At 40.3% G+C, this 21,154-nt stretch overlaps 1 protein-coding gene and 1 long non-coding RNA gene across 3 annotated transcripts in view; one reads left to right on the top strand and one right to left on the bottom strand.

Moving 5' to 3' along the window:
• Positions 1-21,154, top strand: part of LOC134789406 (putative uncharacterized protein DDB_G0291608) — a 34,389-nt gene that overhangs the window by 9,494 nt on the left and 3,741 nt on the right. Inside the window, exons 3-5 of one of the 2 annotated variants that reach the window (XM_063760027.1) lie at positions 2,073-2,133; positions 18,159-20,272; positions 20,717-20,758. In XM_063760027.1, coding sequence (XP_063616097.1) covers positions 2,073-2,133; positions 18,159-20,272; positions 20,717-20,735 — 2,194 coding nt within the window. In that variant the 3' untranslated portion in view covers positions 20,736-20,758. The remainder of the gene's footprint in view (positions 1-2,072; positions 2,134-18,158; positions 20,273-20,716; positions 20,759-21,154) is intronic. The other variant, XM_063760024.1, reaches the window with a different exon arrangement.
• Positions 8,193-11,307, bottom strand: LOC134793780 (uncharacterized). Its single transcript, XR_010144587.1, has 3 exons — positions 10,878-11,307; positions 10,628-10,793; positions 8,193-8,521 (listed from the first exon to the last, which is right to left on the bottom strand). It is a non-coding gene; the product is annotated as an uncharacterized LOC134793780 (long non-coding RNA).

The raw sequence follows: 21,154 nt of genomic DNA, 5'->3' as shown, positions 1-21,154 counted from the left end.
TTCTTTGTTTCTCGTAAACAAAGAATCAATTTTTTGAGAGAATTCAATGTTAGATAAACATCTAACATTGAATTCTCTCAAAAAATTGTTAAGATTTCATAATCAGAAAATTCCTGAACTTTAATTACAGCCCATGTGAACTAGAACTTGGCACTCATATATAGATGGTCAAGCAAATCTTGTCAGTAGAAAAAGGCGCGAAATTCAAATTTTCTATGAGACGATATCCCATCGAGTCTACATTTTTCAAATTTGCCGCCTTTTTCTACTGACAAGATCTGCTTGACCAACTTTAGATATCAATTCTATTGCCGGCGAAGTTAATCTCATTTCACTTTTATGTTGTTCATGGGATAACACACTTAACTGATAGTTCGTAGACCTTAACTCGTTGCAATAAGGTTTATGACAGGTTAATTAACTGTATAAATGTAGTGCCGTCAACAATCACGTAGATATTTTAAAATAAAAACATTTTGTCTACGACCCTCTATGATGCGTTCAAAAACTGCAAATTACTACCAACATAACGATAAACTGTTTTGCTACGGCAAATTCCTTATTTATTTATTATTTATTTCGAGCATCTCTGAAAAACAAAGTAATCTGATTTGTCCTCATTTCAAGTAGGTATCAGTCGAGATGACGTTTTATCAGTCCAGTGTGTGATCAAGTAGGGATCCCTTTGTTTCCCATAAACTTATTGTTTCGAATTTCGATAGTCAGAAATTGATATCCATATAATTTTATAGACATAAACATCAATAGTCATAATTTTTGTTAAGTATAACGTTTCATAGTTCTAATGTGAAACATCTATAATATTAAACGCTATAATCACAAAAGTTATAAAATTGATGAGTATAAATTCAATATCAATAATTATTCAGAAATATTTTAAGGCATAGTTTATCGGACTAATGGTCGTTAATCATATCGTTTTAATGTCATCCCTTTGTTTCCCATAAACTTACTGTTTCGAATTTCTATAGTCAGAAAATGATATCCTCTAATATTCTAATATTTAGGTGCTATAATATTAAACATTATGACTTTCAATAATTATGTCAAATAAAGGGACCCCCATTTTTAATGACTAAAGTAAATTACGTCTAAGAAACCAAATCAATATCATCCTTCATATAAAGAAAAAAGAAATATGTTTCCTCAGGTAGGTTTGTTAGTTACCTTGTGTCCCTCAGAGCTGAAATAGGAGCCCCGCTAACCGGGGCTCCGTCGACTCGTTGGCGGGACGAAATGGCTTAATAAACTACATGAAAAATAAGAAATGGAGGGGAAATCAGTAAGCCAAATAAAAAATAATCCCCAGGTAGGTAGGCAAGCATGCAATATGTATTGTTTAATTTTATAACTATTGACAATATGACTAGTAAAAATTATGATGGAAAACGTTATGGTATAAAAAAAATCGGAACTTAAAATTTAGGGAATGCAATAGAGTCCATACTTATCATTATAACCTGCGATAAAAGACCTTACAACGATTATTGTAAGCAAGTTTATTGCCTTCAACATTATGTAATGGTATACTTTCTGGACTTTGAATACTATGAGTAACAAATCTTATGACTAACAATAATAATGACCTGCAAAAATCGGAACTGCAATTTATATTGTTAAAATTTATGACTATTGACAATATGACTAATAAAAATTATAATGGAAAACGTTATGGACTGAAAAAATCGGAACAAAAAAAATATGGGAACAAATAGAGACCCGATCAAATACTGCAATGGCGGTCGTAAAATGTGGTTCTTGAATATATCATAGAGAGCTTATAATATGTGTGTAAACAAAGCAGTGTACTTAACAAGATTAATAAGGCATTAAAACACTCGTATGATTATTTATGAAACTCGCGTTCAGCTCATTTCATAAACTTTCACACGTATTTTAATGACTTTCATTATGTGGCAGTCACATAAACTACTATTATGTGCATTGTATAAAATAGTAGGGTTATTGCATAAATATATATATGAATGTGAACATTGTCCTACGGCGCTGTCCACTGTCCACGGTAAAAATAACGTCTGGCGGTGTTCCAGGTTCGGACCGATGGCCGGGCACGTCGGCAGGATACCGAACTACGGGAAAACTCAGGTCAATGTAAGTGATATCTTGTTTTAGGGCATTCTCTACGGACAAGTTGCTAGTTACCGTAGTTAGCTTGTTATTTGTCGTTAAATTCATTTAACGTTAGGTATAGTAGAATATTATTAAATCAGTCACTACATATTTGACATATTTAAAATAAATATCTTTAAAAACACAACTTGTAGGTACCTACATAAGTAGTTACAGATGAAGTGCATCATTGTTTTCATCGTTTTTTACACGACTGCCCAAACAAAAAGAGTGTATTGTTTTCAGCGTTCATGTTTGTATGTATGTGAGTTTCTTTATTCCACCTTAACTTCTGAATGCCTTATCCGATTTAGACGTATGATACATCATTAGAATCCTTACGTCATCCCGGGTAACATAGGCTATGTGACGTCATTATAAAAACAATATGGCGGACTTAATACGCCATATTACGCAACCTTTAGAAAAAAATATCGTGCAAACCTATCGAGTAGGGTATCAAAATGAAGGGCTGAAAGCCGATTGATACTATATATGCAACATGTGGGTTTAAGTTTCATTTTGAGAAAGTAAGAATTGACAAAATATGTTAAGAGAAGCTAATCTCATAAAACCAAATATTATTATTGAATGGGATACTTATTAAAATAAAAGGAAAAGGTTTGACCGCTGATCATAAAAAAATATAATTACTTATATTATATTAGGTAGGTACACACTACTCATAGTTTTTAAAACATGTTCGTAATTGCGCTTATGGAATCGAAAAGTTTAAAATATAACTTCTATTTATTAATCGATACGATACAGAGTCCGTCTAAGCTAACTCTGCACCGACTTTGGCAGAACAAATCGTGAAAGTATCATTATAACCGTATGGTTTGATTTAATTTTAACATTTATGATGATGATGACATTTTTTTTAAGAGCGCTCTTACAAGAAAAGTCGAAATAATGCAAAATTGATGATACTAGTCGACGAAATTCAGGACTTTGCGCTCATTATTAGAAACAATGAGTACTTGTTCCAGTAAAAGCGTCTTCTTATCTTTATAAATATCGTTGTAAATATTAGAAAAAGGACTTATTAAATTAGTAATGATTTTTTTTCTGATGGTCGTTTCCGAAAAACCCCGTGAAGCACTGAATGGCGAGCTCTTATTTGGAAATGTTGAGAATTTTACTCTGCTAAACCTGGCTATTTTGTGTTACTAATACCCAGCGGGCTTAGCAAGGTTGTACGACAAGGTAGTTATCACGCAATAGGTGTGGATAAAACGGCCGTTATCGTCGGTTTTATCATCCATACTATGGTTGCAGACGATATATGGAGTTATCCACATTTGACAGCGGTAGATGATAGAAGACAATTTGCATAACATGGTCGTTGGATAAGATGTGGATAATTTGACAGATTGTCCCATTTTGACAGTTCAACTTAGTTAATTTTAACCACGTGCTTCTTAGATGACGATAAGCCTTGTCGTGAAAGCAAAAGTAGTGAATAATCATATTTTAAGGTATAAATTACAGGTAAATATCAGTTTTTCTATGATTATATTGAGAGTTATTAGTTACAATGTTCCGCTGTATATAATATTGTCAATATTTTCTTCGCAGGGAAGTCAAATTTTATTATTCCTACTCGCGGCTGCTGTTGAAGAAAAATATCGTAAACAGCTTTAAGAAACACTTGCAGCCCATTTGATATGACGGACGAAGAGTTTCGGCATATTTACATGGTGCGTAAGGAGTGTGCAGTGCATTTACTTATGTGCCGAATTTAACGCCGTGCTTCAAAACGGTGATGGGTTACCTACCAAAACATCTCAAAGGTAAAGCTATAAAATTGCAGTGTTTCTTATAAAGTTAATATGTATTCTATGCATAGACCCTATTATATTTGAAATCATTGATTCTATGTAAAACAGACGTCTTAATGACAATGCTACTAAACTCTTCAATACTAGGTACCGGCCTCATTATTATATGTAAAAGTTAGTATGTTAAGATATCTGTTGTACAATCTCTTACTTATGCTACTAACCTACTAACAGAGGTTACTTAAGCTACTATTTACTTCAACATTCATATCCTAACCTCCAGGGGGAAAATCTACTTGACAAAATTAGATTTACAGTACCGGTCAATAACATATCACCTTTGTGTGTTTTTGTATGAACTTGTAGTAGGTTAGTTTGTAGATTTCATATTTTACTAGTCATTTTATATAAATATGCATGTTTTTCCAGAGATGAGACCTAGCTAGATTGATTTTTCGCCCCCGAAAACCCCCATATAGCAAATTTCATCGAAATCGTTGGAGCCGTTTCCGATATCCCCGAAATATATATACATATAAATAAATAAATATACAAGAATTGCTCGTTTAAAGGTATAAGATATTATGAATACTGAAATACTGTGAACTACAATAAGAGACTCAGCATATTACTAAAAAAGCTCTTTAAAAATAATGAAGTTGACCATACATTAAAACAAAAAACCTCTATAAAAAAATCATTACATAGACCAATTTTTCTCATCACTGGACAAGGAATACTACTAAACTACCTAAAGCTGTGGAAGTCACTCACAAATATAAAAAAAAGTTATACCGTAAAAGCATGGAGGTGATATATTATTGGCCGGTACTGTAATTAGATACTTATTTGTTTTAGGTTCTAACAGTATACACCACACCAGCAGCACACCTACACCAGCAGCAGCAGCAGCAGCTGCTGGTGTGTAACAGTTACACCTGCTAGCTGATGGCAATTAACTACCAACGTGGGACTAGTCAAGATCATGGCTTGTCCATTGGAGCACTACTGACTGGATTGGCCACACTACTGTAAGCCTGAACCTCGAGCAGTTTGTAGATGCTGTAAACAGAAGGTAAGTTCTTTTGAGCACTGAATTAAGTATTAGACATAAAAAACTGTGACTTTCCACAAGGACTGTCTTAGTAACTTTTCCTTTTTTGAATAAGTATGAGTGCGGCTGTATTATGCATTGAGATATGTACCTACCCATTGTTTGATAGTTATGTATGATAAGTAGTTATCTCTGGGATATATAATCTGGGAATGCAATACTTATTAGGTTTAACTAAGGCACCTAGTTCTAATGTGCTGCCTTGTTTAATGGATATTATTCCTGGCGATTGTTTAGTATATATCTTGAGTGCACTAGACTGCACTCATGTGAAAATACTTACTCCATCGCTGCCACATGAACCTACTTTTACTTATTTCCTTCTTTTTCTTCCAGAAAACTTCTCGTGGATCAAGGGAAAAATTAGAGAAGACGCTCCTAAAAAAACTTCCTAAGCATGCAAGCATGCACAAAACCGGCTCTTAATAAGCTTAATAAATACATATTTCGCCTATTACTATGTTTTACTATCACACAAATACCTACCTAATTTACCTATATTTCTATACAAGTAGAGACTAGTAAACATTCAAGACGGATAATCTTCACACAGAACACCATTCCCGGGCATGCTTCAATGTAGGTGTCACTTATTCTTATTTTTCATTTTAGCCTTATGCGTACAAAATTTGTGATATTATAGCTTCTAAATGTAAAATCCGACTCATATGCAGTATAGTACAATGAAAGCATAGGTAATAAAAACATTTTAGGCACGTTCTTACTTAAGAGGAAAGGGAGATGGCCGCTTCCGCTTCTCCATACAAACGTAGTCCTCATTTTCCTCTCTGGATATTGACATTATGGAAAATATTTTTACATAATTTAATGTATATTAACCATATAGCTATGCCCCTACGTTCGAATTTTTGATTATTGTAAAAATTAGGAGCGGAAGACAGATTACATACAAATTTTTAAATGCTTCTAACTCTTATAATAATTAAAAATTAAAAAAAAGAACAAACGTAGGGGCATGGCTGTAGTTGATGTTGATATGATATACAACAAATTGTATCAAAATATTTAATGTTATTATCCAGAGAGAAAAATGTGGACTACGTTTGTATGAAAAGACGCGTCTTAACGACGCGTCTAGTGAGTCTGGCGGTGAAAAGGTCAAATAAGAATATTCCTAAATGCTCTATTATGCTAATAAGTCTACTTTAGTGACTATAACTGCGGTCAGACTCAATACGCCAATAACTAATGTTGAATATTAAAAACTATGTTAAATTCCATTTAGGTAGATACAAGAATGACAATTCTCGTCACTTGTGGTGTTGTCAACTCTTTTTTGTTTACTAAACTCTATAGATAAGTTAACAATTTCGGCTCTGTGCTAGAGAGAATATTATAAATGGGTAAATAAAACAACTATTGCCAAAAAATTAAACAAAGTTTATTTACACATTAAATGTAGGTGTACAAACAAATCATTGGCTGCCGTACCCGGTGTGAAAGTGCCCATCATGCCAGCAGCTTTATCGCTGGATTACTATGAAGTATGAACAGCTTTTGTACCAGGAACGTCATATGGCGCCCGGGGCAGGCACCAAATTTGCGCCTCCCCCCCCCCTCTCCGAAACGAAATGGGACCAACCCCTAAGTCGCGAAAAAAAATTTGGCTGTTTCATACATTTTGGCTGGTCCAATTTCTATGGGAGGGTAAACTATTTTTTTCGCGATTTCGAGGTTGGTCCCGTAGCAAAAGTTACTCGGTATAATCCCAAAACCTCCCTGGCAACGGGAATGTAGTTATTTTTTAGCCATCCTGTATAGTGTATAGGAAGCCTCAGTAGTCCACATATCGATGAATGTCGTCGATAGACAACATGTCACAGATATGCAGCAGCAGCTATTGAAGCAGGTTCCGTCAACTACGGCTCATATGCGCCTGCCGGACAAAGGGCTAGCGATCCACTTGCATAATAGGTAGTCTATTGGACAGTCCATAAGATGGTAACATCGACAGGAGACCCCTAACGTAAGACGCGCTAACACTGGACACAACACAACTCTGAAGCACTTGGCCCGCTCGCCTTATAAAACGAAAGCATAGCAACTCCCGCCGAATATCCCTCTGCTTGATAGAAGTTTCTGGCATAGAGTATTCACACTACGGGATGGTGGGCGGTAGGGCGCTACCGTCGTCTTTCAAGGTCGAGTTCGATGCAAAAAGAGTTCCTAAAAGATCGTCTTTCTCTTTTGCGCTGTGGGCCAGATTACCATCCGCATTTCACACTTCACAGTGGTGGTAAATACGACTGACAAAAGTTTCCCTGCTGCCTTTGGCAAGGCGGAGAGGTAGTCTTTAGCCCATTTTGGCGCCCCCCCTTGGACGGCGCCCGAGGCACGTGCCCCCCGTGAAAAGATCAACATTCCTCTCAGACCTCCAACAAAAAGGGGCCAAACTGAAAACCAGCGCTGGACGCCAGTCTAGCACATGCTGAGCTTGGTACCCACGGCCAACATGTCTTGCTAAATGTAATTACCTATGTATAGAGTAGACAATAAGTTGGTACTTAACCTAGAATAACTTAGTACATACTTAACATAGAATTTATATGTAGGTATATGGTTTGTATTCCTAATATTTTTTCTACCATCAACTTATCATGTTTTGGCAATGGAGCATTCCATGCAATTGTCTACCGTTTGTCCCGTAGAAATGCAGATTTTCTGGAGATTTGCAGGTATAAGAGTTTCCTTTTCTATGACAAATGGTCAAACTTGCACGGACAATTAATCGCTTGCTTTAAATGGCGAAAAAAAAAGTCGCAACACAGGAAATAAAATGCGTTTGTACGGGACAGCTCGTGGAATGCTCCAATAAAGTGATTTCATTTCATATCATAAACTGATGAGGGCATTCAGAGTGTAGCCTTGAGGTTGCCAAGCCAAGCAACCAAGTCAGGTGTCACGGTCTTCAGGTCCTCAACAGGCCCAGGAGTGGAGGAGGAGTGGAGTGGGCAGCGTTGGAAGATATGCTAAGTGGTCTGCATTCTGCATTCGCAAAGTGGGAAAGCCGTCTATCTCCATTTGTGTGGCTGAATTGCACCGGCCATGTCCGGTTCTCAGGCGGCACCAGATTTTCCGAGGAAGGTCAAACCCTTTTTGTTTTTTAGTTGGGTCAGATATACAGCAACTCCGAGCTGCCGAAGCTGACCATTCCGCTATCCACCTATCCGAAATATTAAAGCTGCTCAGGCTCCCAGCTGTAGCACAGGGTCGGCGGGCAGTCGGGCGGCAGAATTCCTCGTGGACAGGCATTGTGGGGTTATTCGTGATATTCTCAGCCTCCCTCTTCAACGCCTTGAGTCGTCGGATGTGAGGAGGGGCAATGTGACTCAATGCCGGCAGCCAGTGGCGGTTGTAGATCGGATAGTGCCTGAGATGCATCGCATGGTCTCGTTGAGCTTAACGTCCAATCTATGGGTATGTGCACTTTCAAGCCTCCAATATGTTATGACTGAAACAGAAACAAATTATATTAGATGAGGTCAGGCGCAGGCTAGTACTTACAGCGGTTCATTGGCAAATTATGTGAAATTAATGTCACTTTTAGAAAGCTCTCGTTTTTAAGCCAGGGGGATTTTTTTGTTACAGTTGTCCAAATTATCGATTGAAAATAAATTGAATTTTGTTCTAGTAATTATTTATCCGTTATTAAAGTTGTATTATGTATCAAGTGTAGTTCTGTACCACTTGCGTCATAAAAACAAACCAACGAACACCTTATTTATCAAAATGTATCTCAGATATTCTATGCTAGGGTAATATACGACACAAACATACCCACACACATACATAGGCTGCTAAAATCATTCCCATAGTCAGGTATAGGTACAATAGACCACTTTACCAAACACAAAAAAAATATTCCAGCTGCCAGCAGTAAAGAAACCAGCTTCTACTCCCAAGCCCTAACAATATAAATAAGTTTTTGGCAAAAATATAATTTTTGGTACAAGCTTTTATCGCTGACTGTACTTTTCTTTCAACAGGCAACTAATACTCCATGAGTCCATTCTAACAACACCAAGCACAATTAGTTTGCGTTGTTTTATCACAGTGTTCCCATGGCCACCTCATGTCTCCATCATCAGATCAGCTCCATGTCATCATAATATTGCAATTGTCATCCGATTTACATATTGTTATGTATGCAAAATTTCAGCTCAATCGGAAATCGGGAAGTGGGTCAAACTTAGCTGTCAAATGTATATGGCCAGCTTTAGTGCTAACATAACTGTTCCTAGTATTCCTATATTACCTACATGTTATAAGTAAGAATATTGTACGAGTAGGTATTATATTATTTTATAATCTTAGTAGAATAGGTACTAATACAATTTATTTGTATTGAATAAGGCCGGCGCCCCACTGCTGCGCACGCTACATCCACGGCCCACGTTTTAATACAAACCGTGGGCAAGCCCACGAAATTTTGTATAAGAACGTGGGTCGTGTACATAGCGTGCGCAGCAGTGGGGCGCCGGCCTAACTCTTGCAGGGAATTTGTAAGTTACTTGTGGGTATGGCTACTTTATTTATTTAATTTATAAACTTTATTGCACAAAAATATAGAATTACGTAAAAATGGCGAACTTAATGCCAAAAGGCATTATCTATCACCTACTAGTCAACCATAGAAACAAATATGTGACGTTCCACGGCAAAAGGTACCTTATGGCGGCTGGCGCTTACGTCGCATAGCGCCGCAATAATATTGGAGCGGCGTTAATAGTTAATAGCGTAAGCGCCAACCGCCATAAGGTACCTTTACCCGTGGGACGTCACATATAAACACTAAAGGTTGGTGCAAAAACCAATCAAAAAGCAAATGCAGTAGGTATATCTTAGATATACATACTAAGATAAACATACATATATGTTATAAAAATAAATGTACTAATATGTATATGGGATGATAGACACTAGACGAGACATTTAACAGATAACTACCGAGCATGACTACTCAAAAAACAAATTTTCTTGGGGCTTGTCTTACAGGTAGAGGGAGTGCATTCCATAGATAGGTTGCCTGAACGGCAAAACAATCATACATAAAACGGTTATGAAGAGGAAGGACTTAAAGTTTAAGTGAGCGGGACATCCGGAACGGGCATAAAAACTAAATACTTATTAATAATATTTTATCTTTATGTCTTAGATTTATGGCATAAAGTGTGTCTTTTTCTTTTTCAATAAACTTTTATTCTTGCTACAAAACCAGCTTCTAGAATATACAAACAGAGTAAAAAAATATATAAGTTTTTAAAGTGAGGTCTACGGGTTTCAAAGATTTTAATATTTGTTAGAACCCTTAAGTATGCACTTTTTATGCAGTGTGAATAAATGTATGCATAGGTAGTGTTGTAGTGTAACTTTTACACATCATTATTGCCAAATCAACTTCCTGCAATTATAGTAGTGATAGAACAGGTTTTTAACAAACTTTTGTCACTTAGTAGAACATAATAGATAGAATGAGAAGAAATAGATATTAAGTGTCAATAATATTAAAAGGCACCAGAAACTTTTCATGATTTTAGTTTAAGAAAGGTGTACTTACATCTTCAATCCTTTCTTCTAGATCTTAGAACTTGTGTGCACTGTGCAGCATTGCATTTTGTATCTCTGGGTTCCGAGAGGCTCATGAATCTCCCTGTAGGTGTAGGCGAACAGGGGATGCTGAGTTATATATTTGGCTAGCATTTTCTTGTGCGCCGAAGCATCGACTGAAATTAAACATATTCATGACAAAACCAGTTAATGATCAAACGAACTATAACTTTTTCTATAAATAAATTAGAGAAACTTACATTTTGGGTGGCATTTCCTTTAGTTTACACAGCAAATCAGTATTTTTCTTCGACTTGGTTTGTATTTTCACTAAATTCACTGAATCATGCGCGTACGCGATGCTTGTCAATGTCAAGTGAATTGTCAGTTGAAAAAACACGATTATCCGTGCATGTTATAATGTAAGTCAATTTGTATAAAGCTGTCACTCATTTAAACATTTTTCAATTTGGAAGTGTAGTAATAAAACTAACTATTCGTTTTCAAACATCTTCCGACACACGTCCGACATTTTAATAAAGCCAGGCATTAAATGGATTTTTCATAAACTCTAGGCATAGACAATCGTGGTCACTTACGAATGATAGTGGATAACTTTATACGATATCGACGTGGTATTCTTATCGTAGCCCGTAACCATGTTCAGCAAAACGATAAAAATACGACTATCGTTAAAAGACGACAGTAGATTCCACGCGCAATATGATATAACCTTGCTAAGCCCGCTGTACTTTAGGCATATCAAACTATATTTTTCCTACATACCTTTGAGAAAGAGAAAATCAAAGTAAAACGAACTCGATTTTCTCTCCGAAACAAGTGTCAATTCCTACGAAAATCTACTTAATATCGAAGTCATTTTCATACTCAAGCAATCTGCAACGTTTGCTTATACTGTTGGTATACATTAGTGTTTATGAAATTCTACTATAATTTTTTGGCAATTTTTTGAAAACTACTCTATATTACCGATGACGCGCGCTGCGCCAGCTCAGTGCCGCGGCAGAGCTTGTAGAGGCAGGACGTGTGTCGGTCGGCTCCGCACATTTTCAACGGCGACGACGAGGTTTTTTATCATTGTGTGCGGCGGGCGCCGTGTAAAACGCTATACTGTGTGCGTGTAAACCGCAACGAGAGACTTTGATCCTAGCACTGTTTTTATAGTATTATAATTTATAATGGTACAGTTTAATAAACTACCGGACAGGATTAAAAATATTTGAAACGACCTGACATTCTATATGTATTTATTTGACTCAAGATAGTACTCAGGGTCTGATGATGGAGCCGGAAGGTGGTCACCGGTACCAATCAACCATGCAACTAAATCACTTCGTGTTTAGGCTCGTTTTATTCATCTCAACAAGATCTTTGACACAAGATAGTACTCAGGGTCTGATGATGGAGCCGGAAGGTGGTCACCGGTACCAATCAACCATGCAACTAAACCACTTCGTGTTTGGGCTCGTTTGATTCGGCTCAACAAGATCTTTGACTTAAGATAGTACTCAGGGTCTGATGATGGAGCCGGAAGGTGGTCACCAGTACCAATCAACAATGCAACTAAACCACTTCGTGTTTAGGCTCGTTTTATTCGTCTCAACAAGATCTTTGACTTAAGATAGTACTCAGGGTCTGATGATGGAGCCGGAAGGTGGTCACCGGTACCAATCAACCATGCAACTAAACCACTTCGTGTTTGGGCTCGTTTGATTCGTCTCAACAAGATCTTTGGCACAAGATAATACTCAGGGTCTGATGATGGAGCCGGAAGGTGGTCACCGGTACCAATCAACCATGCAACTAAACCACTTCGTGTTTAGGCTCGTTTGATTCGTCTCAACAAGATCTTTGACACAAGATAGTATTCAGGGTCTGATGATGGAGCCGGCAGGTGGTCACCGGTACCAATCAACCATGCCACTAAACCACTTCGTGTTTAGGCTCGTTTTATTCGTTTCTATAAGATCTTTGACACAAGATAGTACTCAGGGTCTGATGTTGGAGCCGGAAGGTGGTCACCGGTACCAATCAACCATGCAACTAAACCACTTCGTGTTTAGGCTCGTTTGATTCGTCTCAACAAGACCTTGGACACAAGATAGTACTCAGGATCTGATGATGGAGCTGGAAGGTGGCCACGGGTACCAGTCTACCATATAACTGAACCACTTCGTGTTTGGGCTCGTTTGATTTGTCGCAACAAGATCTTTGACACAAGGTAGTACTGAGGGTCTGATGATGGATCCGGAAGGTGGTGACCGGTACCAATCAACCATGCAAATAAACCACTTCGTGTTTGGCTTCGTTCGATTCGTCGCAACAAGATCTTTGACACAAGTTAGTACTCAGGGTCTGATGATGGAGCTGGACTGTGGCCACGGGTACCAGTCTACCATGTAACTGAACCACTTCGTGTTTGGGCTCGTTTGATTTGTCGCAACAAGATCTTTGACACAAGGTAGTACTGAGGGTATGATGATGGATCCGGAAGGTGGTCACCGGTACCAATCAACCATGCAACTACACCACTTCGTGTTTGGCTTCGTTCGATTCGTCGCAACAAGATCTTTGACACAAGTTAGTACTCAGGGTCTGATGATGGAGCTGGACTGTGGCCACGGGTACCAGTCTACCATGTAACTGAACCACTTCGTGTTTGGGCTCGTTTGATTCGTCGCAATAAGATGTTTGACACAAGATACTACTCAGGGTCTGATGATGGAGCTGATGATGATAGACAGGTACCCGTCGCCACCTTCGCGCTCCATCATCAGACCCTGAGTACTACCTTGTGTCAAAGATCTTGTTGAGATGAATAAAACGTGCCTAAACACGAAGTGGTTTAGTTGCATGGTTGATTGGTTCCGGTGACCACCTTCCGGCTCCAACATCAGACCCTGAGTACTATCTTGTGTCAAAGATCTTGTTGAGACGAATCAAACGAGCCTAAACACGAAGTGGTTTAGTGGCATGGTTGATTGGTACCGGTGACCACCTGCCGGCTCCATCATCAGACCCTGAGTATTATCTTGTGCCAAAGATCTTGTTGAGACGAATCAAACGAGCCCAAACACGAAGTTGTTTAGTTACATGATAGACTGGTACCCGTGGCCACCTTCCAGCTCCATCATCAGACCCTGTGTATCTTCAGTGTCAAATATCTTGTTGAGACGAATCAAACGAGCCTAATCATGTTACTACATGGTTGATTGGTATCCGTGACCACCTTAATCATCATCAGATCCTCAGTACCAGTTCGTTTTTAAACCCTCGTTGATACAAACTTTACAACCTATAGGTACCAAATGCAATGACGAAACATGTAAATAAGCGAGTAGGTACCTATAATTTCTTTCGAGTAATATACCTTCATAAGTACGAGTATGGGGCTATTCATAAATTACGTCGTTTCAAATGGGAGGAGTGGGGGGGGGGTCTGGACATCGGATGATGGTAACATGACGTAGGAGGAAACAGATTCATCCGAAGCTTGATTTTTGGATGATTTGAGGGGTGGGGGGGGGGGGGGTCAAAAATCGTCAAAAATAGATGACGTAATTTATGAACAGCCCCTATGTACATTTGCACTGCATATAGTATTTTCGTACTTACCAAATAACAGTTTTAGAACTTTAAAAGTTAAGTACAGTTAGTGTTGTTATGGTTGATTTCAATATGCTTCGCGAAGGATCAAGAATGTTTAATCCATCATTGTAGTGCGAGTGTGGTAGAAGGGATCGGCATACTGAGCTCGCACGGCCTGCCGCAGCGCGTAAAATACCTAAACTCGCTCAACGCCGAAATGTAATAGCGCTCTTAAGGCCGAAGGGTGAGCTCCACGTAGGGCCTACGGCTCAGAGCGTAAGAAAGATGTGAGCTTCCTGCAACTTGTCCAAGTATATGCACTCGGTCCAAAGCCAGGCGCCAAAGACGCCCCCACACTAAAAGGGTCAGGCGTAGCCCGACGTACGTGACACGCTATACGCTTACCAAAGCCGGGCGCCTTCGGCGCCCTCATACTCAAAGCATCGGCTGTAGACCGACATACGTGGCGCGTTGTACGCGTTCCAAAGCCGGGCGCCTTCGGCGCCCTCATACTAAAAGAGTCGGGCATAGCCCGACGTACATACGTGGCGCACTGCGCGCGGTCTTAGGCCAGGCGACTTCTACTTTCTCATACTAAAAGTGTCGGGCGTAGTCCGACGTACGTGACACGCTGTACGCATACCAAAGCCGGGCACATTCGGCGCCCTCACACTTAAAGGTTTTGGCGTAGCCCGATGTACGTGGCGCGCTGCACGCAGTCCAAAGCCAGGCACCTTCAAATCTCTCATATTAAAAGTATTGGGTGTAGCGTGACACGCTGTATGATTACCAAAGCCGGCCTCATACTCAAAGCGTCGGGCGTAGCCCGACGTACGTGGCGCGCTGTACGCGTTCCATAGCCGGGCGCCTTCGGCGCCCTCATACTAAAAGAGTCGGGCGTAGCCCGACGTACGTGGCGCGCTGCGCGCGGTCCAAAGCCAGGCGACTTCTACTTTCTCATACTAAAAGTGTCGGGCGCCGAAGGCGCCCTCTTACTCACAGCGTCGGGCGTGTACGAGGCGCGTTGTACGCGTTCTAAAGCCGGGCGCCTTCGGCGCCCTAATGGTAAAAGAGTCGGATGTAGCCCGACGTACGTGGCGCGCTGCACTCGGTCCAAAGCCAGGCGCCTTCGACTCTCTCATACTAAGTGTCGGGCGTAGGCCCACATACGTGACACGCTGTACCCTTACCAAGACGCCTTCAGTGCCCTCTTGCTCAAAGCGTCGGGCGTAGTCCGACGTACGTGACACGCTGTACGCATACCAAAGCCGGGCGCCTTTGGCGCCCTCACACTTAAAGGTTCTGGCGTAGCCCGATGTACGTGCAAGCGGTCCAAAGCCAGGCGCCTTCGACTCTCTCATATTAAAAGTATCGGGCGTAGCGTGACACGCTGTATGATTACCAAAGCCGGCCTCATACTCAAAGCGTCGGGCGTAGTCCGACGTACGTGGCGCGCTGCACGCGGTCCAAAGCCAGTCCCCTCAACATTCTCATACTAAAAGTGTCGGGCGTAGCCCGACGTACGTGACACGCTGTACGCTTACCAAAGCCGGGCGCCTTCGGCGCCCTCTTACTCAAAGCGTCGGGCGTGTACGAGGTGCGTTGTACGCGTTCTAAAGCCGGGAGCCTTCGGCGCCCTAATGGTAAAAGAGTCGGATGTAGCCCGACGTACGTGGCGCGCTGCACTGGGTCCAAAGCCAGGCGCCTTCGACTCTCTCATACTAAGTGTCGGGCGTAGGCCCACATACGTGACACGCTGTACCCTTACCAAGACGCCTTCAGTGCCCTCTTGCTCAAAGCGTCGGGCGTAGCCCGACGTTCGTGGCGCACTGTACGCGTTCCAAAGTAGTCGGGCGTAGCCCGATATATGCGGCGCTCTGCGTGCCTTTCTGTACTGAGGACGCCCTCGCAAAAGTAATATAAAGTGACTTCAAATGGTTATTAACGAAATCATGACCCCAAAATTAATTAAATAAATAAAAAATTAAAAAACACGACTGCGAAAAAGCGAACTGAAAAGATAAAAATATTTTTTAGTTGTGTTAGTTACTCAACTTAATGAATGTAAAAATTCTAAAAAGTATAAAATAAAATTAATTAATTAAAAATTAAAAAACACGACTGCGAAAAAGCGAACTGAAAAGACAAAAATAATTTTTAGTTGTGTTAGTTACTCAACTTAATGAATGTAAAAAATTATTAGAATATGAATGTTTAGTGAAGGTTATAAACAACAAACGCAAAAGTTTTATGCTCATTTAGGATCGTGACTGTACCTGTGTATTTTATTTCAATTGCAATTGCAGTCACACATCAAGGTCCCCGACTGCAATTGAAATAAAATACACAGGTACAGTCACGATTTTAAATGAGCATAAAACTTTTGCGTTTGTTGTTTATAACCTTCACTAAACACTCATATTCTAATAATTTTTTACATTCATTAAGTTGAGTAACTAACACAACTAAAAATTATTTTTGTCTTTTCAGTTCGCTTTTTCGCAGTCGTGTTTTTTAATTTTTAATTAATTAATTTTATTCTCGGAAACGTTCGAATTTGTAATGCTACTTCAGTCAATGTCAGTACTTTTTTATTATTTATTTATTTATTGGAGAAACAACAGCAGTATGCGACAGGATAATAGGTTACATTGATAGGTACATACATATATTAATGAGATGAACAGTTACTTCCTTAAACGCTCTCACTAAAACATACTTTAAATAAACGGACTTAACTGAAACGTATCTTTACATACAAGTTAACCAAGTGTTGTAGACCATTCTTATGTGAATTATAATATTTATTATTGAGGTTCTAAAATTTAAGTTAGCGAAACAAGAAAATATAAAGAAAGTTGAAAATACTGACAACCAATCTGATCAATGATTATTAAGTACAATGACAGCAGAGATAGTAGCGATGATGACGACACATTACTGACGGATACTATGTTGGCCGTTGAGGATATTGAGTATTTGGTTACGATATTTGGGCCTAGTGACATTGAATATATCGATGGAAGTATAGTAGTTTGTGTTACAAGGGATCAAAATGATATATTTCCGTCAAGGGCGTAGGTACATTGAATCCTGAGCGTAATGAGGGATTCAAGTGTAGCCCAAGACGAAATAATTTTGATACCGTGTGACACATAGGTACTGCTTTTCACATCAACTATGAGGAAAATAAAAAAATATCTTAGTGTTGACACTACAGTGTTGCCACTTTTTAATTTCTACTCTTTTTTGCCAGGCTGTACATACGATGTTCATAGTTAATTATATTAATATTTTATGCTGGCCATGAAATGTCGTTGAACAGAAAACTGCCACTTTGATCCCTTCTAGCAGGGAAGAAAAATCCATTTTCTGATTAGGTGATGTGAAAAATTCTTTATTGTAAGTGTTACAAATACGACGCAAGGGGCTCGCAACCCGGCGTTACTAGAGGCGGTGGGAACTGAGACCAAAGCATTAGAGCGCGAGCTGCATCGAGCTGGGACTCTGAACCGTATCCGCTCCAGCAATTCCATACTGTTAAACTGCCCTCTACATATATTATAGACAATAATTGCGTCACAGCATTTGCGTCTGGTCTCCAATGACTGCAACTTATAATACTGCAACAGATCAACGTAAGATACCTAGTACCTAGTTTTGTACCTAGATTAGACTGATTGAAATAGCAAGACACGTACGTACGTTTCCGTGAAACTACGATGGAAATAATTATGCACTACATCTGTATACATTACACAAAGGTACGAACTTAATCAGTGTGTGTAGTTACACCACCCTACATTTACTACTCTGAGGAAGGTGTCTTGATTTTATTTCTTGCTATATAAATTAATGAAAAAAGAAAGTAACAATCAATTGTTTGAATACTTACTCTCAGTGAACTAAAATATCTTTTTTCTCCATTCCAGCCCTTGGGCAACAATGAGCCCCCAGCATGCATACAGAACGCGATGATGACGAAAGATAAGAAGCCGTTCACGTACACGCCAGGAGGCTTGGACCTCTCCCAGATACGCACTCCTAGCATGGCCAGAAGATTGGCAAGGCAGAGGTCACAAGAGGAGCATGAACCAGCCTATGCTCAGCAAAACTACGCTCCTCAAGCCAACGGCGGTGGCGGTGGCTACCAACCACAAGGGGCCCCGAATCCTCCTCCTCCCCCACCTCCTGGTATGCCCGCTCCACCCCCGCCTCCCCCTCTAGTTATCGCAGTACCAAACTCTAAATCCCCGAAACCCGTACCATTAGGAGAACGACCCGAAATAGTTATCCCTGAAAATCCAATTGGGATGCTTAGGAAAACGAACAGCCCGTATCATTGGGAAGCAGAAAAAGCAGACGCACTGCGACAGGGTCCCGTGCCGAAGTTTGTAGAAAAGGTCCCGAGCCCTTTGACGGTCCAAATGCCTCCGTCTTCGTTCTCCAACCAAGCACCTCAGTATACGCCGCCATCTCAAAATACAAACTATTCATACAACAACCAATACAAGCAACCAGAAAGCCCGCTTCACAAACCGGAAGCATTGTATGCTCACCAGAAATCAAATTCACCAAGTGTAAAAACTCCTACAATAGAACTGTTACAAAGACAGGATTCTCAGTTCAACAAGAGCCCACAACCCTTCGGAGGACAGTCGCCTGTTAGCAACGGTTCTCCGTATTCTCCTAGCCCTAATAATAATTGGAGGCAACCGGAGAGAAGAGAATCTCCAGCACAAAATGCGAGCAACAGCCCTCAGTCTCCACATGTAAACCGCAGTCCCTTCACGCCAAACCAGCAATACTCTTCTAACTTCCAAAACCAAGCTCCCCCAGTTAATTCTAGTCCCGTTTATCACACTCTTCCTAGAGTTGGCCAAAAGAATCAAGAGATTAACAATAAACAGAACAACCAATACCAACAATCAAACGCTGATTCTGATCCTACACCGTGGCGAACCAATACGCTTAACAGACATCCAAGAGAGCCAGAGAGCCAGAACAATGCCTATAATAATAACCAGAATCCAAATCAACAGGCGTATAGCCCTCCGTGGAAGAGTAATGAAGCGAATAACAATGAAAGCGCATACACTCCTCCGTGGCTTCAGGCACGGAATCAAAATGCGAATCAACAGCAGTACACACCGCCATGGGTCACGCCACAAGATTCTAACAACAATGGAGTGCAAGAAAACTACAATACGCCCTTGAGGTCTTCCGACAATAACAACAACAGAGCCGCACAAGCTCCACCAAAACTTGCGCAACCCCAAGCACAAGAACAACCCCGTTATCAGTCGTCAATGTCAATCCCTGTGACATCGAGGCGGCAAAATCCACCAGCGGACTACAACAACACTCCCCCGCAAAAAGAAGTCGTGTATGTTAACCAGGAGCCTGTGTACTTCTGCCCAGATAGTCCGAAGTCCATACCACCTTGGGTCAAATCACAGAAAGAAAAGACGAAAACCCCTCCGCCCGAATGGGTTCAGCGCCCGCTGGACAACAGAAGAAGCGTAACTAGGGACTTGGTGACACCACCAAGGGAAACCACAAATCAGGAACCAGAATGGGTGAAAAAGAGCAACGAAATGCAGAGAGGTATGCGCGATGTTATCAGTCCGCCTAAATACCAGCAGAGCGCACAGCCATCGTGGTCGACTCTTCCGTCAGAGAATAGAAAAAGCGTGCCTAGGGAAGCCCCTGGATCCACTGGTAGCAAGGCTATTCCGATTCAAATGGAGGTATCAAGTACAGATACAAGGGACCAAGGGAGACAGGGTCAGGCTCCGCAATTGAGGATCACTATCGGTATGAATCCGAATGGTCCCAACTCGCAGCCGCAGGCGGCCCCGTACTCCCAGCCCACTCAGCGCATCATGCGAGTCCTATCGCCGCAGCTGGTGAGGATGGACGAAGGACAGTCTCAGCATGAACTGCCGACTCTAAACCGGCACTTGACGAGCAATCAAGATAATCAGCCGAAAACGCGGATAATCCCCATTCAAATTGAAGGTGGCAGTAATGGAGCTAACAAAAGGTAAATGTTTATACAATCAGAATGGTTACCGGTTTATGTATTATTTTATTTGTTTACTACTTGGTGAACCTTTTCCTGAACGTTCTGGTGAACCAACGCATCTATTTTGAAGTGAAACCGATTTTTTAATATCACTGTTTAAATGTAATAATTTAACAATTTCTTTGTCCTGTCCTGATTTTGTCTTGAAAAACAAAAAAAAAGCCTTGATTCTTGAGCATTGTGCATCCTTATCCTTTGCATTTGAGAACACCAAAAAACAAACGATTTGAAATTTTATACTCATGAAACTGTTTTCAAAGATCCAGATATGCGCTCATTGGCCCAGATATTGACTTTAACGTCAAGTTATTTCTCCAAGTTTTCCTTTCTGTATTATAATTTAGCATAAATGAGTAGGAACATATTTTCCGGCTATAGAATATTTATGTGCTCATTTTTCAGCTTCGGTGGGCGGTACTGAAGAGCTGTTTGCACGCGTCCAAAGTAAACGGAATATTTTTATGCACCGCTTGTGTACAGTCGGGATCTTATATATCTAAGAGAACGGTTGTTAAAATGTCTATACATATGTATTATGTAGTGTTGAAAAATTGAATGTAGGAATCAATTAACTTTACAATTTAGTTCTAAAGTCCAATTCGAAAATTTCGAACCTTCGATTTAACTACTTTTATTTGATTTTACGCGGTTTTTTTTAAGCGGTGGTAGCCGAGTGGATATGACGTCCGACTTTCAATCCGGAGGTCGCGGGTTCAAATCCTGGCTCGTACCAATGAGTTTTTCGGAACTTATGTACGAAATATCATTTGATATTTACCACTAGCTTTCGGTGAAGGAAAACATCGTGAGGAAACCTGCATACATCTGCGAAGAAATTCA

This window comes from Cydia splendana, chromosome 1 (genome assembly GCF_910591565.1).
Source record: "Cydia splendana chromosome 1, ilCydSple1.2, whole genome shotgun sequence".
Classification (NCBI taxonomy): domain Eukaryota; kingdom Metazoa; phylum Arthropoda; class Insecta; order Lepidoptera; family Tortricidae; genus Cydia; species Cydia splendana.
This window is presented reverse-complemented; position numbering and strand designations above follow the sequence as displayed.